The 18,693-nt window shown below is 38.1% G+C and overlaps 1 protein-coding gene and 1 pseudogene across 1 annotated transcript in view; both read right to left on the reverse strand.

The window, feature by feature from the left end:
• Positions 1-2,346: 2,346 nt before the first annotated feature.
• On the reverse strand, positions 2,347-3,518 carry LOC114047551 (annotated as a pseudogene).
• A 6,701-nt stretch (positions 3,519-10,219) lies between these two features.
• The window catches only part of CDYL (chromodomain Y like), a 157,136-nt gene continuing 148,662 nt past the window's right edge, over positions 10,220-18,693 (reverse strand). The window contains exons 6-7 of the mRNA XM_027839026.1: positions 13,816-13,959; positions 10,220-11,865 (exon numbers count right to left, since the gene is read on the reverse strand). Coding sequence (XP_027694827.1) covers positions 11,707-11,865; positions 13,816-13,959 — 303 coding nt within the window. The 3' untranslated portion in view covers positions 10,220-11,706. The remainder of the gene's footprint in view (positions 11,866-13,815; positions 13,960-18,693) is intronic.

Below are 18,693 nucleotides of genomic sequence, written 5' to 3' on the forward strand. Positions count from 1 at the left end.
ACCACACCCTTCCAACCTCAACTAGTGCCATTTTGGGGTCATTTTGCCAATTTTCAGGCCATGAGATTGTTTCTGATTCTCCCTTGTCTAATACATTTCATCAATCTCTCTATTTTTTAACCAATACCAGATGGTTTTGACGACTACTTCTTTATAATATAGCATGGGTTCTGGAATTGCTATTTCCCCTTTCTTCTTTCTCCCTTTTTTTCATAATTTTTTTCTTGATATTCTATATATACCTTTGATTCTTCTAAGTTAATTTTGTTATTATTTTATTAGCTTCTATATAGTTTCCCCCTTGGCAATTTGATTGATTTAGTATTAAATGTATAAATTAATTTTTCTAGTGTCATTTTTATTATATTGGCATGATATAACAATGAGTACTGAATATTGTTCTAGCTATTTAAATTTCTCTTTATTTCTTTAAGGAGTACTTCATAATCGAATCTATACAAGCCTTTTTGTATGCTTTCAGAAGATGATCCCCAGATAGTTTATGCATTTTGGAGTCACTTGAAATAGGATTTCCCTTTCCATTATTGCTTCTTGTGTTTTGTTAGTATTACGCACAAATGCTATTGATTTTTGATTATTTTGGAGCCTGCAACTGGGCTGAAGCTATTGTTTTAATTAGAGTATTTATTCCCTAGGATTTTCCAAGTAAACCATCATATCATTTGCAGACAGGGATAGTTTTATCTCCTTTTTACTTATCTTTATTCTTTTAATTCTTTTTTCATGTCTTATTGCTGTTACTAGCATTTCCAGAACTATATCAAATAACAGTGAGGAAAGTGGGCATCCTTGCTTCACTCTGGTATTTACTGGGAAAGGTTCTAGTGAATCCCCATTGCATATATTTATTTTTTGTTTTAGATAAATGCTTTATATTAAAAAAGGCCTCTCTATGACTATGTGTTGTAGGGTTTTTTTTTTTTTAGCATAAAAGAGTGTTGTGCTTTGTCAAAGGCTTTTCCCCCCCTGCATCTATTGAGATGATCACATTGTTTTGGATGATTTGAGTTTTAATATGATTAATTATGTTGATTGTTTTCTTAATGAACCATCCTTGCAATCCTGATATAAATCCTAGTTGATCAAAATGAAATGATTTCTTGGGTAAATCATTGTAATCTGCTTGATAGGATTTTGTTTAAAAATTTTGAGTCAGAGTTCATAGATATTGGCCTAAATATTTCTTTCCATGTTTTATCTTTCCCTAGCTTAGGTATTAGGATTATATTTTTCTCAAAAAAGGATTCTAGAAGAGTTTTTTTCCCTCAAATTTTGATAGTAATTTGTGAAGTATGAGTACTAACTATTCTTTAAAAATGTTGATAGAAATCTACAGTGAATTCATTAGGATCAAGAGTATTTTTCTTTTTGTAGTTCCTTTAGAGCTAGATCCATTTCCTTTTCTGAGATTTGGTTTTTAAAGATTTCTATTAGTCTACTGAAAGTTTAAACATTTTATATTTTTGAAGGTATTCCTTTATTCTTTGTGTTATCAGGTGTATTCTCAGTTGTGCACAACTGTGCACAATATGTTCTGATTATTTTTTAAAAATTTCTTATTTTGCTGTGATTACACCTTCCTCATTTGCTGTTTTATTGATTTTATTTTATTTTTTTAACTGTAAATTTTTAAATCTTTAATTTCTTTGTTTTTGCTTCCAAAATGAATGCAGATACATTTCTGCCTATCTGTATATCTGTACATGTTGGCGAGAGTGGGGAAGGGGAGTTTGGGTGTCTGAAATCATGAAGGGCCCTGCTGGGAGCTGAGCCACGTTGGGGCTTGGACTGTGGTACAAATATCCCTCCCTGATTGGCAGAGAGATCTGTGGGGGGAAGTGGGGCAAGTGTTTCTGATGCAGTCACTGCCTTCCCAGGAATTTGGGGGAAGGGATGTGGGGAAGAATGAGGTCCACTAAGGTCCTCCCCTACCACACTTGGCGGATGGATTATTGCTATTGTCCTGGTAGAGAGAAGGGAAGAGGAGAGGAGGGCGTTTGGATTGCCCAGCCCCTCCCAGGTGGTGGGGGCAGCCCCAGTGTTAGCAGTAGTTTGGGGTCATCACTGCGGACTTTGTGGGGAGAACGATGGGGGTATTCTGTCCCTCCCCTCTCCTGGAAGGGGAGTGGATGTCAGAAGAGGCCACGGGCACTAGATCAGGAGAGGCAAGCCCGGGGGAGGGGAGTCCCTCCCACTTCCCAACCCTCCAGCAGGCTGGCCCTGTTGAGTTCTCACTCCTCAGCAATGGTTCAGAGCTCCCAGTGGGTTCCCCGGGCCTGTCTGCCTGTTGATGCCCATCTTGCCCCGAGGGGCTCACTGGGGGCCTCAGTTACGCTGGTTTGTCAGCTCCCGTGAGACGAACTCCCAAAGACTCTCCAAGTATTGGCTATAGAGCTCGACGTTCTTGCACCCAGCAACCTTCCACCAGAAGTGGCTCCACAGCTTTCGGGGCAGCGCTCATACAGGGCTAGTTCAGGTGAGAAGTTAATCACCTCGTCCTCAGTGCCATGAATTATCAGCACAGAAGATATGATCTTGGAGACCTTCTCAATGTTGGGAAAGGCGACAAAGCGATAGGTCTTCTTGGTTAAAGGAAGGCAACCCTCATGCCTGAAGTGAGGAGGGAATGCAGCACCACAACAGCACACAGGTGGCGCGAGGCCAGGTCCGCGGTGGCCGGCGTTCCGACACTCTATCCATACAAGATGATGTGCTCAGGGCTGATGCCCTACCTGGTCCGAAGGGACGCCAAGCAGCGTCGATGTCGGCATAGAAATTCTTCTCGGAGGGTTTTCGGAGCCCACCCCGTAGCCTGAGTAGTCATAAGAGAGGTTGCAATTGGTGCGGGTGACCAGGCCGATGCAGAAGCTGCTCATCTGGCCGAGGTCCACTGCATTGCCATGGGAGACTAGAACTGTGAACCTGACGCCTGGCACACAGCGGACATACATACAGGAAATGTGGTTCCCCCGACTGTTTTTGGTAAAGAAGACCTCAGTCACGTCTAGATCACGTTGTGTGTGCTGGAAGTCGGTTGTCTGTTAGGCGCAGCACCCCGTCCCCCAGAACCCCGCCCCAGGGTGGAGCTCCCTCCACTGGAACCCGGCTCAGGCTCGGCCACAAGGGAGTAACGCGACTCTGGAAGCAGGAAGGCCAATTTGGCTGCGGCTCGGCCAGGACAGGGTGGGCAGCAGAGTTCGCTGATGGATAGGCAAAGATGTTCATGGCAAAGAGTCACGCTTATGTGAGGGAGGACCCCAGATCCAAGGCTGCGGTGCCCAAAGCTCTGGGGTTACAATGTCTTCAAAAAAGAATTTGCTCATTTTTAGTTTTCCAAAACACAAGTGGGAAAGACTGTGCTGTGCCTCCACCCTGTACAAAGCACAGGAAATCATTGTGGTCCGAGCACAGCTATAAGGGGCGCCCTGGCCGTTCTCCTCCAAGCTCCGGCTAGGGAAGGCCGCCGCCGCCGCCGCGACCCCGGCCCCGCGCTCCATGCCCGGCCTGGCCCGGATCCCGCCCCTGGCCCGCATCCCGCCCCTGGCCCGCTCCACTCAGCTCCGGGATCCAGCTGCTCTCGCTCCAGCAGATGTGGAGGTGAGGGGGGAGCCGCACATCCCTCCACTCTCCCCCCCACCCCCCCAGGAAGTCTTGATTTTATTTTCTGTTCTCTTCTTTGTAATCAGATTAGCCAAGAGTTTGCTAATTTTAGTTTTAGTTATCATTTGTATGTTTTTGTGTTTCCAATTTATCTATTTCCCCTCAAAATTTTAATATCTACTCTGTGTTTATTTTGGACATATTGAATTTATAAATTTTAAGAATGCATACTCAATTAATGAATGTTCCTTTTTTTTGTTTTATTAATGTATATTTGTAAGGATACAATTTTCTCCTGAGGACTACTTTAACTGCAATCCAGATATTTTGGTGTTGTTTCATCACTATCGTTTTATTTTACAGTTATTGTTTCTATGATTTGTTCTTTGACTCACTCATTATTCAGCATTTCATTGTTAAATCTTCTTTTGGGCCTGTATTTTTTGTTTGTAGTCCTTTCTATTTATTTCTATTTCTATTTATTGCATTGTGATTTATAAAGGATGTATTAACTACTTTTGCCTTTTTACATTTTTTTGTGCAATCTATCTGTGCCTTAGTACGTTTAATTTTTGTAAAAGTTCCATATGGTGCTGAGAAATATGTATATTCTTTTGCTTTTCCATTTAGAAGATGCCATTAGTATTTTAACTTTAGTTTCTCCAGGAATTTGAGTTCCATATATTCCCTTTTGTTTATCTTTCTGTTAGACTTGTGCAAAAGTGATGGAGGAATATTGAAGTCTCCTGTCACTATTGTGTTACGTTCTTTATATTCTTGTAGCTCAGATGTTTCCTTTATGAACTTTGATGCTAAGGCATTTAGCACATAACTTAATTATTGATATTATTTTGATGTTTATGGCTCCTTTCAGCATAATATGGTTTTCTGGTTTATCTCTTTATTTTTTGAAAGTTTTTGTGTTTTCTAATAGCATGATGGCAACTCCTGCTTTTCTGGAGTCATTTGATGCATAGTAAATTTTTTTTTATCCCCTCAATTTTTTTTTGCATGTTTTTGTTTTTAAACATTTTTTTTCTTTAAAAAAATTTTTTTTGGTAACAGATTATAGGTTCTGTCACTCTTTTCATTTTATTAGATTGTTTAATCCATGTCCATCTAAAGTTATTAGAGTTGGTTTTATATTTTCCTCCATTTGTCTATAACATTTTTTTCCAATGTTACTATTTTCCCCTCAACCGCTGTGAGCAAAGTATTATGTTTAGTTATTCTTTTTTTAAAGATTCCCACTGGCTCTTTCCACACACCCCTCATCCCTTCTTGTTCATTGCCCTTTGGGGGGGGGGGTTACCCTCTCAGGTAGTTAGGTAGCTTACTCCTCCCTCTTCTCTCCTTCAACTTCTCCCATTCATTGCTTCTTACAATTTCATTTTTTGCATCCTTTTCCAAGGATTACTCTCACTCTTTTCATTATCCATTCTCTCCGTCTAGTCTAGACCACCATTCTCTGATTCATGACTCCTATAATCATTTGGTCTCTCAAAATTTTCAGTTTTCTTTATGTAATCAAAACTTCTAAATTATTCTAGTCTTCCCACAGCCTTGTAGAGCTGGTCTCAGGAATCCCCCTTTTTAGCTGTGACTCACTAGGGCACCTTCTCCACCACATCTCTCATTATCTAAACCACCACTGATCTATAACCATTCTTGCTTATCTTCCCCCTCCTCCCCCTGAAATTTTGCTTTAAAATCTCCTCTTTGGGTCCATGCTCCCTCACTCCAAGTGCTAGTTGCCTCCTGGAATTCCAAGCCCCATTCCTGAGGTAAGACAAGGAGACTTTTCAAGCACCAAATATCTCAGGCCACACCCAGTGCAAGGTCTCCAATCTCCCTTCACAGACCATCTCTCTTTACCCACAGGAAGATTCATCAAGGGAATTTCCTCCCACTGTCATAGCAAAGGCTCACTCCTTTCCTTACCTTTCCCCTCTTTTTCATCCATTCCCCTGTAAGTTCTTCTTTCAAAAAATCACAGGGGTGTGTGATCTTTCCCTTGTTCCTAGCCCTAGACTTGACCCTGGCACATCACATATTCCTCACTTCTGCCTATCTCCTCCCCACCTCCTGCATCATGTATCTTCCCATGTGTTAATACAGTTCCACCAAAAACAAAAACAAAAACAAAAAACCAAAAGAAACAAAACCCACCGATTCACTTGTAGGCAAGGGATCACCTTGCCTGCAAGAGTTCTGTCCATGATGCCCCAGGCATGCTTCCTTTATTGTTCCCTTCACAGAACTTCTGCCTTTACCCGTTTCCTTTTATACATTTAGAAAGGTGTTTGTTATTGGACAATGCTGTTATTCACTCCCTCTGCATTTCTGCTATTTGGGTGTTTGATAAGCAGTCTCTTTAGTTCTGTAAAATTGTTTCAGATGCCTCTTTATTATGGAATGTCCATGTCCTTTCACATACAGTTGAAATCAGATTTTCCAGGGTATGTCATCCCGGACTGCATACTAAGCTTGACTGCTACTTGAAACACATTATTCCATTTCTTCCTACATTTTCTGGTGGGTGCATAAGTTTTTTCTATTATTGGAATCTCCTCTCCTTTGTATTTGAAGGTCTTTCTCATCACTTGCAGAACTTGTTTCTGAATTGAATTATTAAATTTAACCACTACGCATCTTGAAATTTCATGTTTTACAGCCTTAGATTTTTTTCTGGAGCTGATCAGTGAATTCTTTCAATTGGAATCTCATTTTCTCTATTTAGGAGTTCTGGGAAGTTCTCTTCTATTATTTCCTGCATTATGGTGTTAAGGTTTTTTGTCCTAACGTATTCTTCTGAAAGACCTTTGATCCTTAGGTTGTCTCTACACATCCTGTCTTTGAGATCAGTTATGTTTTGCTTGCGTAGTGAGCATCTTTTAATTTAAAGTTATTGGGGTTTTTTCTTTTGTTTTTCTTCTAGATTATCTTTCACCTTCCCAATCAATTGTTCTCTTTTTGTTTCTTTTGTTTGCTATTGCAGATTCCAGTTTTTATATTCTGCCCAGTATTTTTGCTGTGTAGGCCATAAATTGTTTTTCTCTTTTGAACCTCTCAGGAAGAGTGTATTGTGGTTCCATGTTCTCCATTCCACAAAGTTCTGTGTCCCATCAAGTGTTCAGATCATTTTTCTTCATTTGGAAGTATTTACTCATAGATGCCTGAATTTGTTTACTGGGTCTAGATGCCATATTTTCTTTGATTGTTAATGTTTTCCCTGTTAATTTACTTGCTCATGTTCAAGGTTTTTGAGTTTTCTTTTTCCTGAGATTATTGATAATTTCAGTTATTGTTTCCCCCTCCTGATTTTCCCCTATTCACTTTCTGACTCCTCCAACCTGGTGCTGGTTTCCTGGGCGGTTGGGTCTCAAAATCTCAGCCTCCTGTATGCTATAGTATTGTCCAGCTCACACTGGCAGTTCAGAGCTTTGCAGCATTGGTTTTACAGGGTTATGGGCCCCAGAAAGCTATTACTCCTGCTGATACTTGCCATTCTGGCTATCTATACAGCCTGAGCAAACTTCAAACTTTGCAACCCGGCTTCTAATCTCATCATTCAACTGAAACTGTTCTATCCTAAATCACTAATGATCTTTTAACTGCCAAGCCTAATGTCCTTTTCTCAACCCCTATCTTTCTTGACCACTTTGTGGCCTTTGACAAAGTTGATCACTTCTTTTAGATATTTTCTCCTTTCTAGTTTATTGTGACAGTACTTTCTCCTGTTGTCTTTTTAATGGTTTGCTTTCGTACTGGCTGTCCTCATACTTGGAATTCCCTCCCTCAATTCCTTTGCTTCTGGGAAACCCTGGTTTCCTTAAAGATCCACTTCATGTGACCTTCTTCAGGAGGCCTTTCTTGCTTTCTGCACCTACTGTTTTCCTCCTAAGAGAGACATTGCCCTACTTTGTATTGTATATATGCACACCTATTACTTCCACTATTTCAACCTCACCTTCGTATTGCCTAAGTTACAACTAGGTGGTGCAGAGGAGAGAATGTTGGAATTATGAGAATATGGGGTTGAACTCCAGTTTTACTTTCCAATTTTATGACAATGTGTAAATTATTAAACCTAGTTGGGCCTGTTTTCTCATGTACAAAATGAGGGCAATGGACTCAATGAATCCTAATGTATTTTCTAGTTCTAAGGCTGTGTGGTTCTATGATCTTTTGTGATGGTTATCTGCTTATCTTCATCTACAGCACATCTAGGTGAGACAAGCAGCATAAAATAATGTGGATGCACTTATTTATCTCTCCAGGGACTTGAGTCATTCATTCACTTGCCTGCAACCTTATCCCATGGTTTCATTTCTAGGAAGATTATCAATACAGACATGGTTAAGTTCTGACAGTGGCATTGATTGTTAGCACATTAAGTAGGCTAACAGTTGAATTAATACTTAATAGGCAATCTTAGTACATCTTGATATAGAGTATATTCTTTTAAAAGCTGCTTAAGAGTATTTTAAAAAAATATGTTTACCCTATGACTTAACAGTATGAACTCTTGTCAATTTCTATTACTATCAATGGCCCTAGCTTTGTTTAGTAAAATTGATAGGCAGGTGACATTTCCTCTGAGTGCTAAGCCAAGCTTTCTTCCTCTAAAGGAATGCAATTGTGACATCTATTAATACTAGTAGTCAGAAGGAAGGAAAAAAAATTCAGTAAAGATCATGAGCAGGATTTGGGTCTTTTCATAGTAGCACCAATGAAGAATTAAAGGTTTTACGCTGAAGCAAACATTAACAACTAGGCAAGATAAGTTTTTATTTCAAGTAAGACTCTGCTACCTAGGTGGGGTTTCAGTTTTCTTCCCTTTCTACTCTTGCCATTTAGTTTGTTTTAGAAAGAACAAGGGGAAAGACAGGCAACTGCAGCTTTGAGGTTTGTATTGCTTTCCAAACACCTCCCTAATTTTACACCTCCCTAATTTACATAACTATTACTTGTAATCACTCTTTAAAAAGACATCTATCCCATTTCCTTCCCTTCTTTCCATGCCTAGGAATACTAGAAAGCAAACAAAACACCCAGTACAATAGTGTCAGTTTTTTGTTTTTAACCTTGAAGAGCCTTACAGATCTTTAAGTTCAACCCTTTCTTTCATTTTACAAAGGAAGAATCAGAACTGAAGATTGTGGAAGTTTCTTTCTCAAGATCACATAGCAGCAGACTTAGGATTCTTTCTTTCAGCCATACATCATGCTACCTCTCCTATATAAAAGATTGCTTCTAAAGGTGCCGAGGAAATTTGAACTCTGAGATAAAAGAGCTTACAGGGACAGTAACTGGAAGAATCTGCCCATCTCAGTGGTTCCTGGGACGGATAGAGGTGCTGTTCATTGTTATGAAGACGACCAATGACATCACGGGGTGATGTCTTGACTTGCAGGTTGAACTGGATGGGAGGCTGAGCTGCATAGCCATCGGCCTCACTCTCTTCCAGTTACTGAAGTCCTGTGCAGCACAAACGTCAAGGTGGCTGGCGATGGGCCTGGGATGACCTTGGCATCTTCCACGTCTGACACTCTCTGAACACTCCATAGTACCTGCTTCAGTTGCCTTCGTGGCTGTTGGAACTGTTGTCATCTGCTCATTCTGACAAGGAACGTCTTCCCGTGCTTGGGGTAGACATCCCCTTAACTCACCTGCAGGTCTGAGGCCTGTTCGTTACCCTAATCTTGGTTTAGCCTGTTTGCCAAGACAGTCTTACCGGGGTATGGTTGCTACACATGCTACAGCTGCTTGAAGCCACAAGTGAAAAGTGGACACCAAAGGTGGATGAGCACCTTTGGGTGTGATGGATTGAGGAGGGTTAACATAAAGAACAATTGATGAAGAAGAAGACAGGAAGTCCTTAGGAGATAGAAGGGGCAGCCAAATGACCTGGTAGACCCAGTGCTGATATTAACAAATTTGTGTATCTAACAAATGAGTTCATATTTGATGGTTCTAGTAGGAAACAGCCCATATTTTTGGGTTATCAAACGATGTTTTCCTTTTGGCTTCTAACTAAGAGGCTTAGAAAGGTAATGGTATATCTGCATATGATTTGTGCTTGGTTATAGAAACTGTCTATTCCTTTAGTATTCTAAAGTTAACATTTCATTGTTGCTCTCCTTTAACAAATTATTTCTAGCCTTTTCTTTGTATCTTTTTTGACCAAGAGTCTCCTATCCTCCTATGTTTAAAATGTCAGTCAAATAACAGACAGAACTAGATGGCAGGGAGAGACATTATAGTGAAGTCTGCCAGAAATGTTTGCTGGACCATAATTTAGAGACCATTACTGCAATTTAAGAAAATCTTAATACTCAAAATTAACTCAAAGGCATTCTACTTGACATCAGAAGAGAAGGACCATTTTCTTTTCTAAAACCAGGTTTCAAGGAAAATCTTAATAGATTATAGAAGTTCTTTCACTAGCTTCTTCGATTTCTTAAGATAACACACAGAAGCTATACTTAACAAACCCAAAGATGCTCTTGCTCCTTCTGAAAGGATTAAACTGATGAGAACTCTTGAAAAAAATACAAAAAACTCAAAAACTGGACTGTAGCAGAGAAATTTAGAATGTGTTAAGAAATATTAGTTTTATTTTAACCAGTTTTCACAGCTGAATATTTATTCTATAAAAACTTTACAGATTGTACAGTTTATATATAGTTCAACTACTGAACAAAAAAAGTAGGTCCCACAGATGCAAAAATACTGTACCAATCCAAGGTAAAGGCAGATTTACACACTGTACAGCTCTCCACGAAGAAGGGGAGGTGGTCAGTTCCAAGTACAAACTTCAAAACTGTACAAAAATAAGGTTTGATTTTATTTCATTCTTCATACATTCAATACGTTGCAAGCACAGGTGCCCAACTAATAATAGGCATCTGTAGTCAGGAATCAGTAACCACTCCTGAAAGGAATGCAAATATGTCTATTTACACAGGGCACTCTTGTACACCATACTGTATACAGTATATAGTGTATACATAAAAAGCATTACATGTCTAATATAAGGTAGTTTTTTGAAAGGAGTTTCTGTATTTAATAGTGTGCCAAAAGAATTTTAACTTATTAAATAAAATATATTCTAAGTGAACCTAAAAATTACACTTTATGAACATAAAATGTTTTCTTTTTGGTGTAATACATCAATTAAAACTGCAAATAGAAAAACAAAACTGTATATAAAGTAGTATTCTCACCCAGCAACAAGAAGCACTTATGTAGTTATTCTTCAAAAGTCAGGAAAAACTAATTACTTTTAAACCCACTAAGACTAACTTATAACTTAGATATTCATACAGAAGATATTCAGTGATTCACTAATACTGCAAAACAAGCTTTCTTCTAGACACAGTGGTTTCTTCATGCTAACTGGGTAAGAATTGGACATGTCTTCAAAAAAAAAGGGCTTACTAAGTATAAATCCTGAGCACACATTCAATTTTGGAGATATGTTCATCACTTGACTTCTCATTAGAGGGGTATAAACTAAAGCCTAAGACTTATTTTGATATACAAATTCCACCCTCTGAGGTATTTGTACCTTCTTGGAAACAAACTCAGTCAAAATCTCTGATCTTACTGACTTAGTGAGTGGGCAAGTGAGGAGAAGGGGGCTGGCTCATACCCGTTTTGACTCTGTATTCTAGGAGAAAAAAAAGGGGAAAACAAACATTATTCTAGACTTTCCTGTCACCCAGAAAACAACAAACACCATTCAATCCTTTTCTTCTTTATACAGTACTAGCCAAAGATAACAAAAATTAGAGATTCAAAGAACTGTCTGGTGCTCAACATTATAACTTTTCAGTTTGTGTGTATACATTTATTTTGTATAAAATAATTATATTGGGATAAAGGCGCTTTGTTGCCTTTTTTCTTTTAAAGGATACAGTACTTTAAAATACTCCTTGACGGTAAAAGCTTGAACTTTTCCAGTCTTATTTCCAAGCTTTTTAAGTTATGAGTAAACTTGTTTCTGGATTTTAAATGAATTATGGCATTGCTGAGCCACTGATGTCCCACTAAACACAATTCCAGTGTCATTTTTGCCAATCAAAATTCATCAATTTTTCTCTGCAAGTATTTCAACATGGAGTCCATTCCTTGGGCAGAGCCCCAGATTTTCTTCAAAACATCACATTCCTTTTCATTTGCTTGTTCTAAATCCACCTTCATGATACTGCGCACTAAAGCTTTGGATTCTTCAAGTACCTAGGTCAAAGAACAACAGTCTATTAGTACTGGGCAACAACAAGTGTATTACTGCTCAATTCCCTGAACTGACATGGACAAAGTAAGTGACATAAAGAAGAAGGATCATCAGTTCAGAAAAGTACCTAGGAAAATTCTTCATAATGCATGCAGACAAAAGGCAAAACAACAGACATTTCATATTTTTATATTATAAACATGGGAAATAACAGTTAAAGATGACTATCAAAAACTAGTTTTAGGTTCCCAGTACGGTTCTGTCTACATTACAACTCTATCATGACAGAAAATGAATACAAATCTCAAGTATAATGCTATGGTTGTTCTGGACTGAAACGAAACCTTCTGAATTCTGAATAGTGTAACTTGCATACTGCTCAATAAATAAATAAATGTGTGTGAAAATTAAGGTCCTGTTATCTTTGGATATTTTCTACTAAACAATCCAAGTGATGAAAAGTCCAAGTACTTGTCTGTTGACTGAAAGTGTCTCTTCCATGATCTTTAGAAATAGGATGGATTCTCATGTGTCTTAGGAAGGCTTGTTTTTTATGTGATAAAAATGTCTTGAGATTTAGGGAAAAAATAATTTTATATTGTTCTTTGATTGGAAACTCATTTTACTGTTAAAAGAATGAATGTGTTATTTAGCATAATTTTAAAATTTATAAGGAGGCCAACTGTGAGAAACAGGAAGTATTTTTTTTTTTATTTTTAGGCAATTGGGGTTAAGTGACTTGTCCAGGGTCACACAGTTACTAAGAGTCAAGTGTTTGGTCTGAGGCTGGATTTGAACTCAGCCTGACTTCAGGGCCAATGCTCTATCCACTGTGCCACCTAGCTGCCCCAAGAAACAGGAAGTATTAAAATATGGATGTTTGTGCAACATTCTTATGCTTGAAGATGATTTAGGAAAGTCTTATTTGGTAAAATGATTTTAAAGTAATAGATGTGGGGGGGCAGTTAGGTGGCACAGTGGATAAAGCACTGGCCCTGGATTCAGTAGGACTTGAGTTCAAATCCGGCTTCTGACACATAATACTTACTAGCTGTGTGACCCTGGGCAAGTCACTTAACCACAACTGCTTTACAAAAAAGAAAAAAAAAGGAAAAAAAAAGTAATAGATGTGACAATAATTTATACAAAAGTGTCATTCTGTAACACTTCAGAGGTTGAGCCAAATAATGCATTGCTAACAAGGAAGATCAGATATTACTATAGGCTCTATTGCTTATTCACTTTATATCTTCCTTTTTTTCATCTAGAAAATGAACCAATTGTTTTTTATCCTGCAACCAGAAATACGTCTGTGGGAATTCATGAGAAAACATTGTTATTGCTCCTCTGCTAGGTTCCATTTTCATGTCAAATTCTAAGGTTCCTGTTTCCTTCTCAAATGATGAAGGAAAATTTAAAAATATACTAAACTAGGGACAGAAATACTGATTAGAAAAAAATACTAGAATGTGTCAGTTCCTGGTTATGGCTTCTATTCTAGTTTTAAATGTTGAATGTGGTTGTTGTTTTGTTTTTCAAGGCACTTCAATACGAGTATTACTTCCATGGACACAGATTACAACCCTTTTAAGAATTAGCAGATGGTCTTGGGTTATCCTACAGCCAACCTAGCCACAAGCTTCTCTGAACTTTGCCAGGCTAGGGCTTTGATAACAGACAAGCAGTCAAAGGCCCTGCTTTCTTTCAGCACCTCTGACAACCAGAGTTGTAAGGCCTCAAAATCAGGGTGAGACTCCAGTGGAAAAGGGCTGCACATCAAGCAGTAAAGAATAATGGTGTACTTAATCGAAAGCATTTTTTTCCCCTTCAGAAAAGCTAAAGTGTTTAGGAAGTATTGTTTTCAAGTTTTTGAAATAGGGTTTTGAGATCTTTTAAGGACAAGTGCCATAAGTCCTAAGATTAAAATATTATATGTAAGAAAACAAACTTACAACTGAATTACATGTGACAAGTTCCTTAATTCGAACCATTACTTCCTGTGTGAATGTCCCCGGCCAAAACACTTGGGAGACCAGTCCCTTGGCACAAGCCTCCTGCGCAGTCAACTTCCTTCCACTGAATAACATTTCATTTGCCTAAGGGAAAGAAAAGTTATTTCTGATATGAAATGAAATGGAGGATTGGGTGGGAGTGATTCAAACTAAGAAATATACACATCAGAAAATTAAAACCAAAGATGAATTTTTAAAAATGCCTGCCTTTCATGTAGATCCTTGGGGTGACATTTTTTAGCATCTGATCCAAACAGCCACTACCAGTCTTACTTTACCAAATACAAAACCAAAGCATTTCTAAGATAATAATGAATAAGCAGTTACAGGATATAAAAAGTTCCTTCTGATTGGACAGAACACTTCTAACTAGGCAATGTTTCAAAAGTTGATTTGCTATATATTTGAAAACTTGGCACATTTTGTTAAGATTACATATTTAATGAAAAGTCTGACTATATTTTCTTAACTAAAAGAAGCTGCTACTATTTCTTCTAAGTACACAGCTCAGAGGGTCTCCTCCTTTGATGAAAGGCCTGTAAAGTACATGGTGGTGATGGTGTTCTCCTCAATGAACTAATCCATAATCTCTAAAATCTAGTAATGTAAAAGCAAAATACCACACTCTTGAGTACAACATTTTTTTTGAGGCATTTAAATAAAGTACAAAGCATCAATTTAATTACCTGCCTTCATAAAATCAGGTCCCTTTTGAACTAATTTCTCATCATGGTTGATATAAAGGAATAATAAACCATTTAACCCAACATAAAAACAAAAGACTACTTAACAGAAACCAAAGAGGATTTATTTTATAGACAATAGGTTTTTGCTCTATGGGTAACATCTAACGCTGAGTTTCTTAACCTGAGGTCTGTGAACTAAACAAAAAAACTTTTTTTAAATAACATGACCTCAATATAATTGGCTTCCTTTGAAATCTTAGATATCTTATACTCTGAAAAACATTATACTAACAAGGGATTATCCACAGACTACCACAGGGCAAAAGGAATCCATGCCAAAAACCAATAAAGAATCAGCAGCTGAAATTTTACAAGACACAGGATATCAAGGCCTTAAATGTGCAGACTCCTCACAAACGATTCTCTGCTTTTATGAAAGGATAAGAGCCAAGTATTCTCCTTAATCAGTTATTCCTATGGTTGGTCAATATGATGTATTAAGAGTTAGAAAATATTTTTTACCTACAAGGGAAGTATTTTCTTAAACTTGAACTGATTAAAATGTAATAATCCCAATTTCCCATAAAGCTTTTGAACAGTTGAAATGATGGGCTCATGCACGGATACTTGGAAGGAGATAATGAAAACACCATCATGGCAATTTTTAAGTTTTATCCCAAATGGCAACACTATCATTAAAGTGTTGGTGTGTCATATTATGTGATTTGGTCTGTACTTGCTATGTCCATGTTATATTTTTGGCACATTTATACTATGTCAGTTAACACATTTAGTAATTGTAATAATCCGTGACATTTGAAAAAGATTTTCTTAATGTTTTTACACACACACACACACACACACACACACACACACACACACACACACACACACACGATGTAAAGTTGGGAGGGCTAGATAATATAAAATAAACTTAGAATTCTATTCCTTAACTCGATTTACACAGCACCAGCCCATTTAGGTTCTAAACACGTTTTGCTTGGACTATTGTAAAAGCCTCTTAAAATGATCTCTCTGCTTCAAATCTTTTCCATTTTTTACTCTAGTTATCCTTTCCACATTGAGACTTTGCCTATCATGGCTCTGATACATCACGGGTCAAAATAATTAAATGGGAATTTTTGGGAGTTTTGCAGAAGTCACAGACAACACGAGAAGGCCAGCAGATAACACAGAAAAAGTTTAGAAACTCAGAAATGCATACAATATATGTATAGTGTTGTATAATATCAACATTTTCTTTTAATACTATAATATAGAATTCTTCTCTGGTATGGGTGGTGGTGGTAAGTGTGTGCAAAAAACTTTACATGGATTTTCCAGATGATGTGGGTGCTGCACCCCAACCCCTGTAATGTAGAAGGGATAACTGTGTTCTCTGCCCAACTGCTAGTTATTTTCCTAAATGGACCATGCTAATAACTCTCCTATCTGATAGACCCCAATGGTTCACTCTCACATTTAGGAATAAACATATACTCCTCAGTAAGACATTTAATGTTATTCCTAACCTGGCTATTATTGTATGTTATTCCCCTCCATCTACTCTATGATCTAAGCAGACTGGCCTTTCTTGCCATGCCTCAAACACAACTCCCATTCATCAGCTTGAACTCTTCATTTCCACTTCTGAGAAACTCAAGTTTCCTTCAAGGCTCAGCTTAAGGACTACCTTCTACAAGCTTTTCCTGATTCCCCAAGTTGCTACTGCTGTGTGTCTCCATCACTTAGTAGATATTACCTCCTCCTTTACAGCACATGTTCCTGGTGGAAAGGGGCTATTTCTTCTACTGTTTGTTCAGTGACAAGTACACTACCTGTGTGCCTGGCACACAATAGGTGCCTAACCTGACTGACAGTAATGGTGGATACAAATCTGAATATATCAATGGATGTATGAACTTTTTGGTGAGAGTATTCCTTTCCAAGAACAGAGATTTCAATTTAGCCGTTGTTCATGTGAGATTTTGTCCATGCTCTCCCATAATCTCTTGAAGACAATCTAGCCAATGTGCTGGACACCTTCATCTAGATTTTTTTTTTACTTTATGTGAATACCAGTTGCATTTGGCCTGTCCATTTGTTTACAGCCTTCTTTTCCCTACATGAGTAGCCTACCTCCCTTATGGAATATAATTTCTTATCCATTATAACACCTTTTACCTGTAGACCATCACTGAAAATATGCTGTAACCAACTTGCTTCTTGCTATGTGCATCTCGATTGCCCTAAAGGTCATCAAAGATTCTTGATTTCTTTGATACATTAGTATTCTAAGACTTTCAACCATGTATTATTCTGTTTTTAAAAAATCAAACAAATCTAAAACAAAAACCTTTGGGTTTTGTCCCAGGGATAAAACTGAGATTATTGAAAACACCATGGAATATTCCAAACGCAATCCATCCCATTCTCTTCTTACTGTTCATCTGAAATGCCTAATATACAAAGAGACGAATCCAACAAATGGATTGACTGATTGTAACGATATTTCTATCTCCTTTGTTTTGACTCTATGTACTATCAAGCCAGTCTCTTCTGAGGCACCATGGATCTCATCGAGACAGCCTTACAATGTTCTGTAACTCAATCAAGGTAATCAGAATCATGTCATCTGCAACTAGGAGAATGGGGGGTCCAGTGGGAAGTCAGGGGGGACGTTTAAACATCTCTAAGAAATTCTTCAATTTGGACCTAATGTAAGACACCCTGCCTAAGAGTGATGAATACTTGTGAACATACACCTAGCTTTATGGGTTCTTTGAGAGTTGCCTTTGTGGAGACTTTTTTTCAGGGATTCTGAAATGTCAGATATCTGCTGTCTCCTTTAATGGATCCTCATCTATATAACACCTGAAAACTGTGGGTATCAGCCAAAGGTTCTCTCCCAAGCCCTCTTTTCTCTCTTTATACTGTTCCACTTGGTGATTTCATCAGCTCCCATAGCTTTGAAGTTGATCATTTTTCTTTTTTAAAGATAATTTTACTGATATATTTTGTTTTTTTATATTACCAAAATTTCTTCTAATATCCGTTTTTTTCCCCTTCCCAGAAAGTCATCCACTACAACAAAAAGTTTCTAAGGGAAAAAAAAAATCAGCAAAACTGATCAATAATTTGAAAAAGTCTGAAAATGTGTATATCTGTGGCTCTCTCACCTATGCAAAGGAAGGGGGGGCGGCGGCAAGGGATATCTTTTCATATTTCTTCTTTGAAACCATGCTTTTTCTTGATAATTTTGCAACATTCCCTCCTATTCTTTCATGATCTTTCCATTTACGTTGTACTCACTGGGTTTTTGGATTACTTTCTATGCTTACTTCATTTATGCTCCATGTAACTCTTTCCAAGCTTCTCTGTATACGTCATATACATCATTTCTTCCAGCACAGGAATATTTCATTATACTCATGTAGGACAGTTTGTTTCTATGTAGTTGACTCTTAAGAGTTACTTGTCCAGCCCTAACCTCCCCCCCAACTTCCGATCTCAAATCTAAAACTGCCTATTAGATACATCAAACTGGATGCCCCGTATACAACTTAAACTCATATAATTTAAAACAGAAATCATTACCTTTCCCCACAAACTCTCCTATATTTCTAATTTCCTTATTATGGTCATGAGTATCAACATCCTTGCTGTTGCCTGGGCTCGCAACCTAGGTGTTATCTGTGACTCCTTATTCTCTTCCACACACCATATCGAATCAGTGGACAAATCCTGTCTTCTCCACCTTTGTAACATTTCTCATTTATATCTCCTCCCCTCTGACACTGCTGTTACACTAGTGTAGGCATTCATCACCGTAGAGACAAACTACACACCAACAGCCTTCTCTGATCTCTCTCCACTCTAGTTCATCTTCTCTATTTGGCTGTCAAACTGATCAACTGAAACACAGATCTGATATCACCACCTTATTCAATAAACTCTATAAAATCTGGCTGGGCGTGTACCATGTGTGTGTGTGGGTGGGTGGGGGGTGTTGGGTTGTTACACAACCAGCAAGTGTATTTGGCTACATTTGAACTCACAGTCCTCCTGACTCCAGGGCTGGTACTGCACCATCCAGCTGCCCTAAATAACCTGTCCCTTTCCTATATTTCTA

The sequence above is a fragment of the Vombatus ursinus genome, unplaced genomic scaffold, assembly GCF_900497805.2.
Source record: "Vombatus ursinus unplaced genomic scaffold, bare-nosed wombat genome assembly UNPS02000577.1, whole genome shotgun sequence".
Classification (NCBI taxonomy): Eukaryota; Metazoa; Chordata; class Mammalia; order Diprotodontia; family Vombatidae; genus Vombatus; species Vombatus ursinus.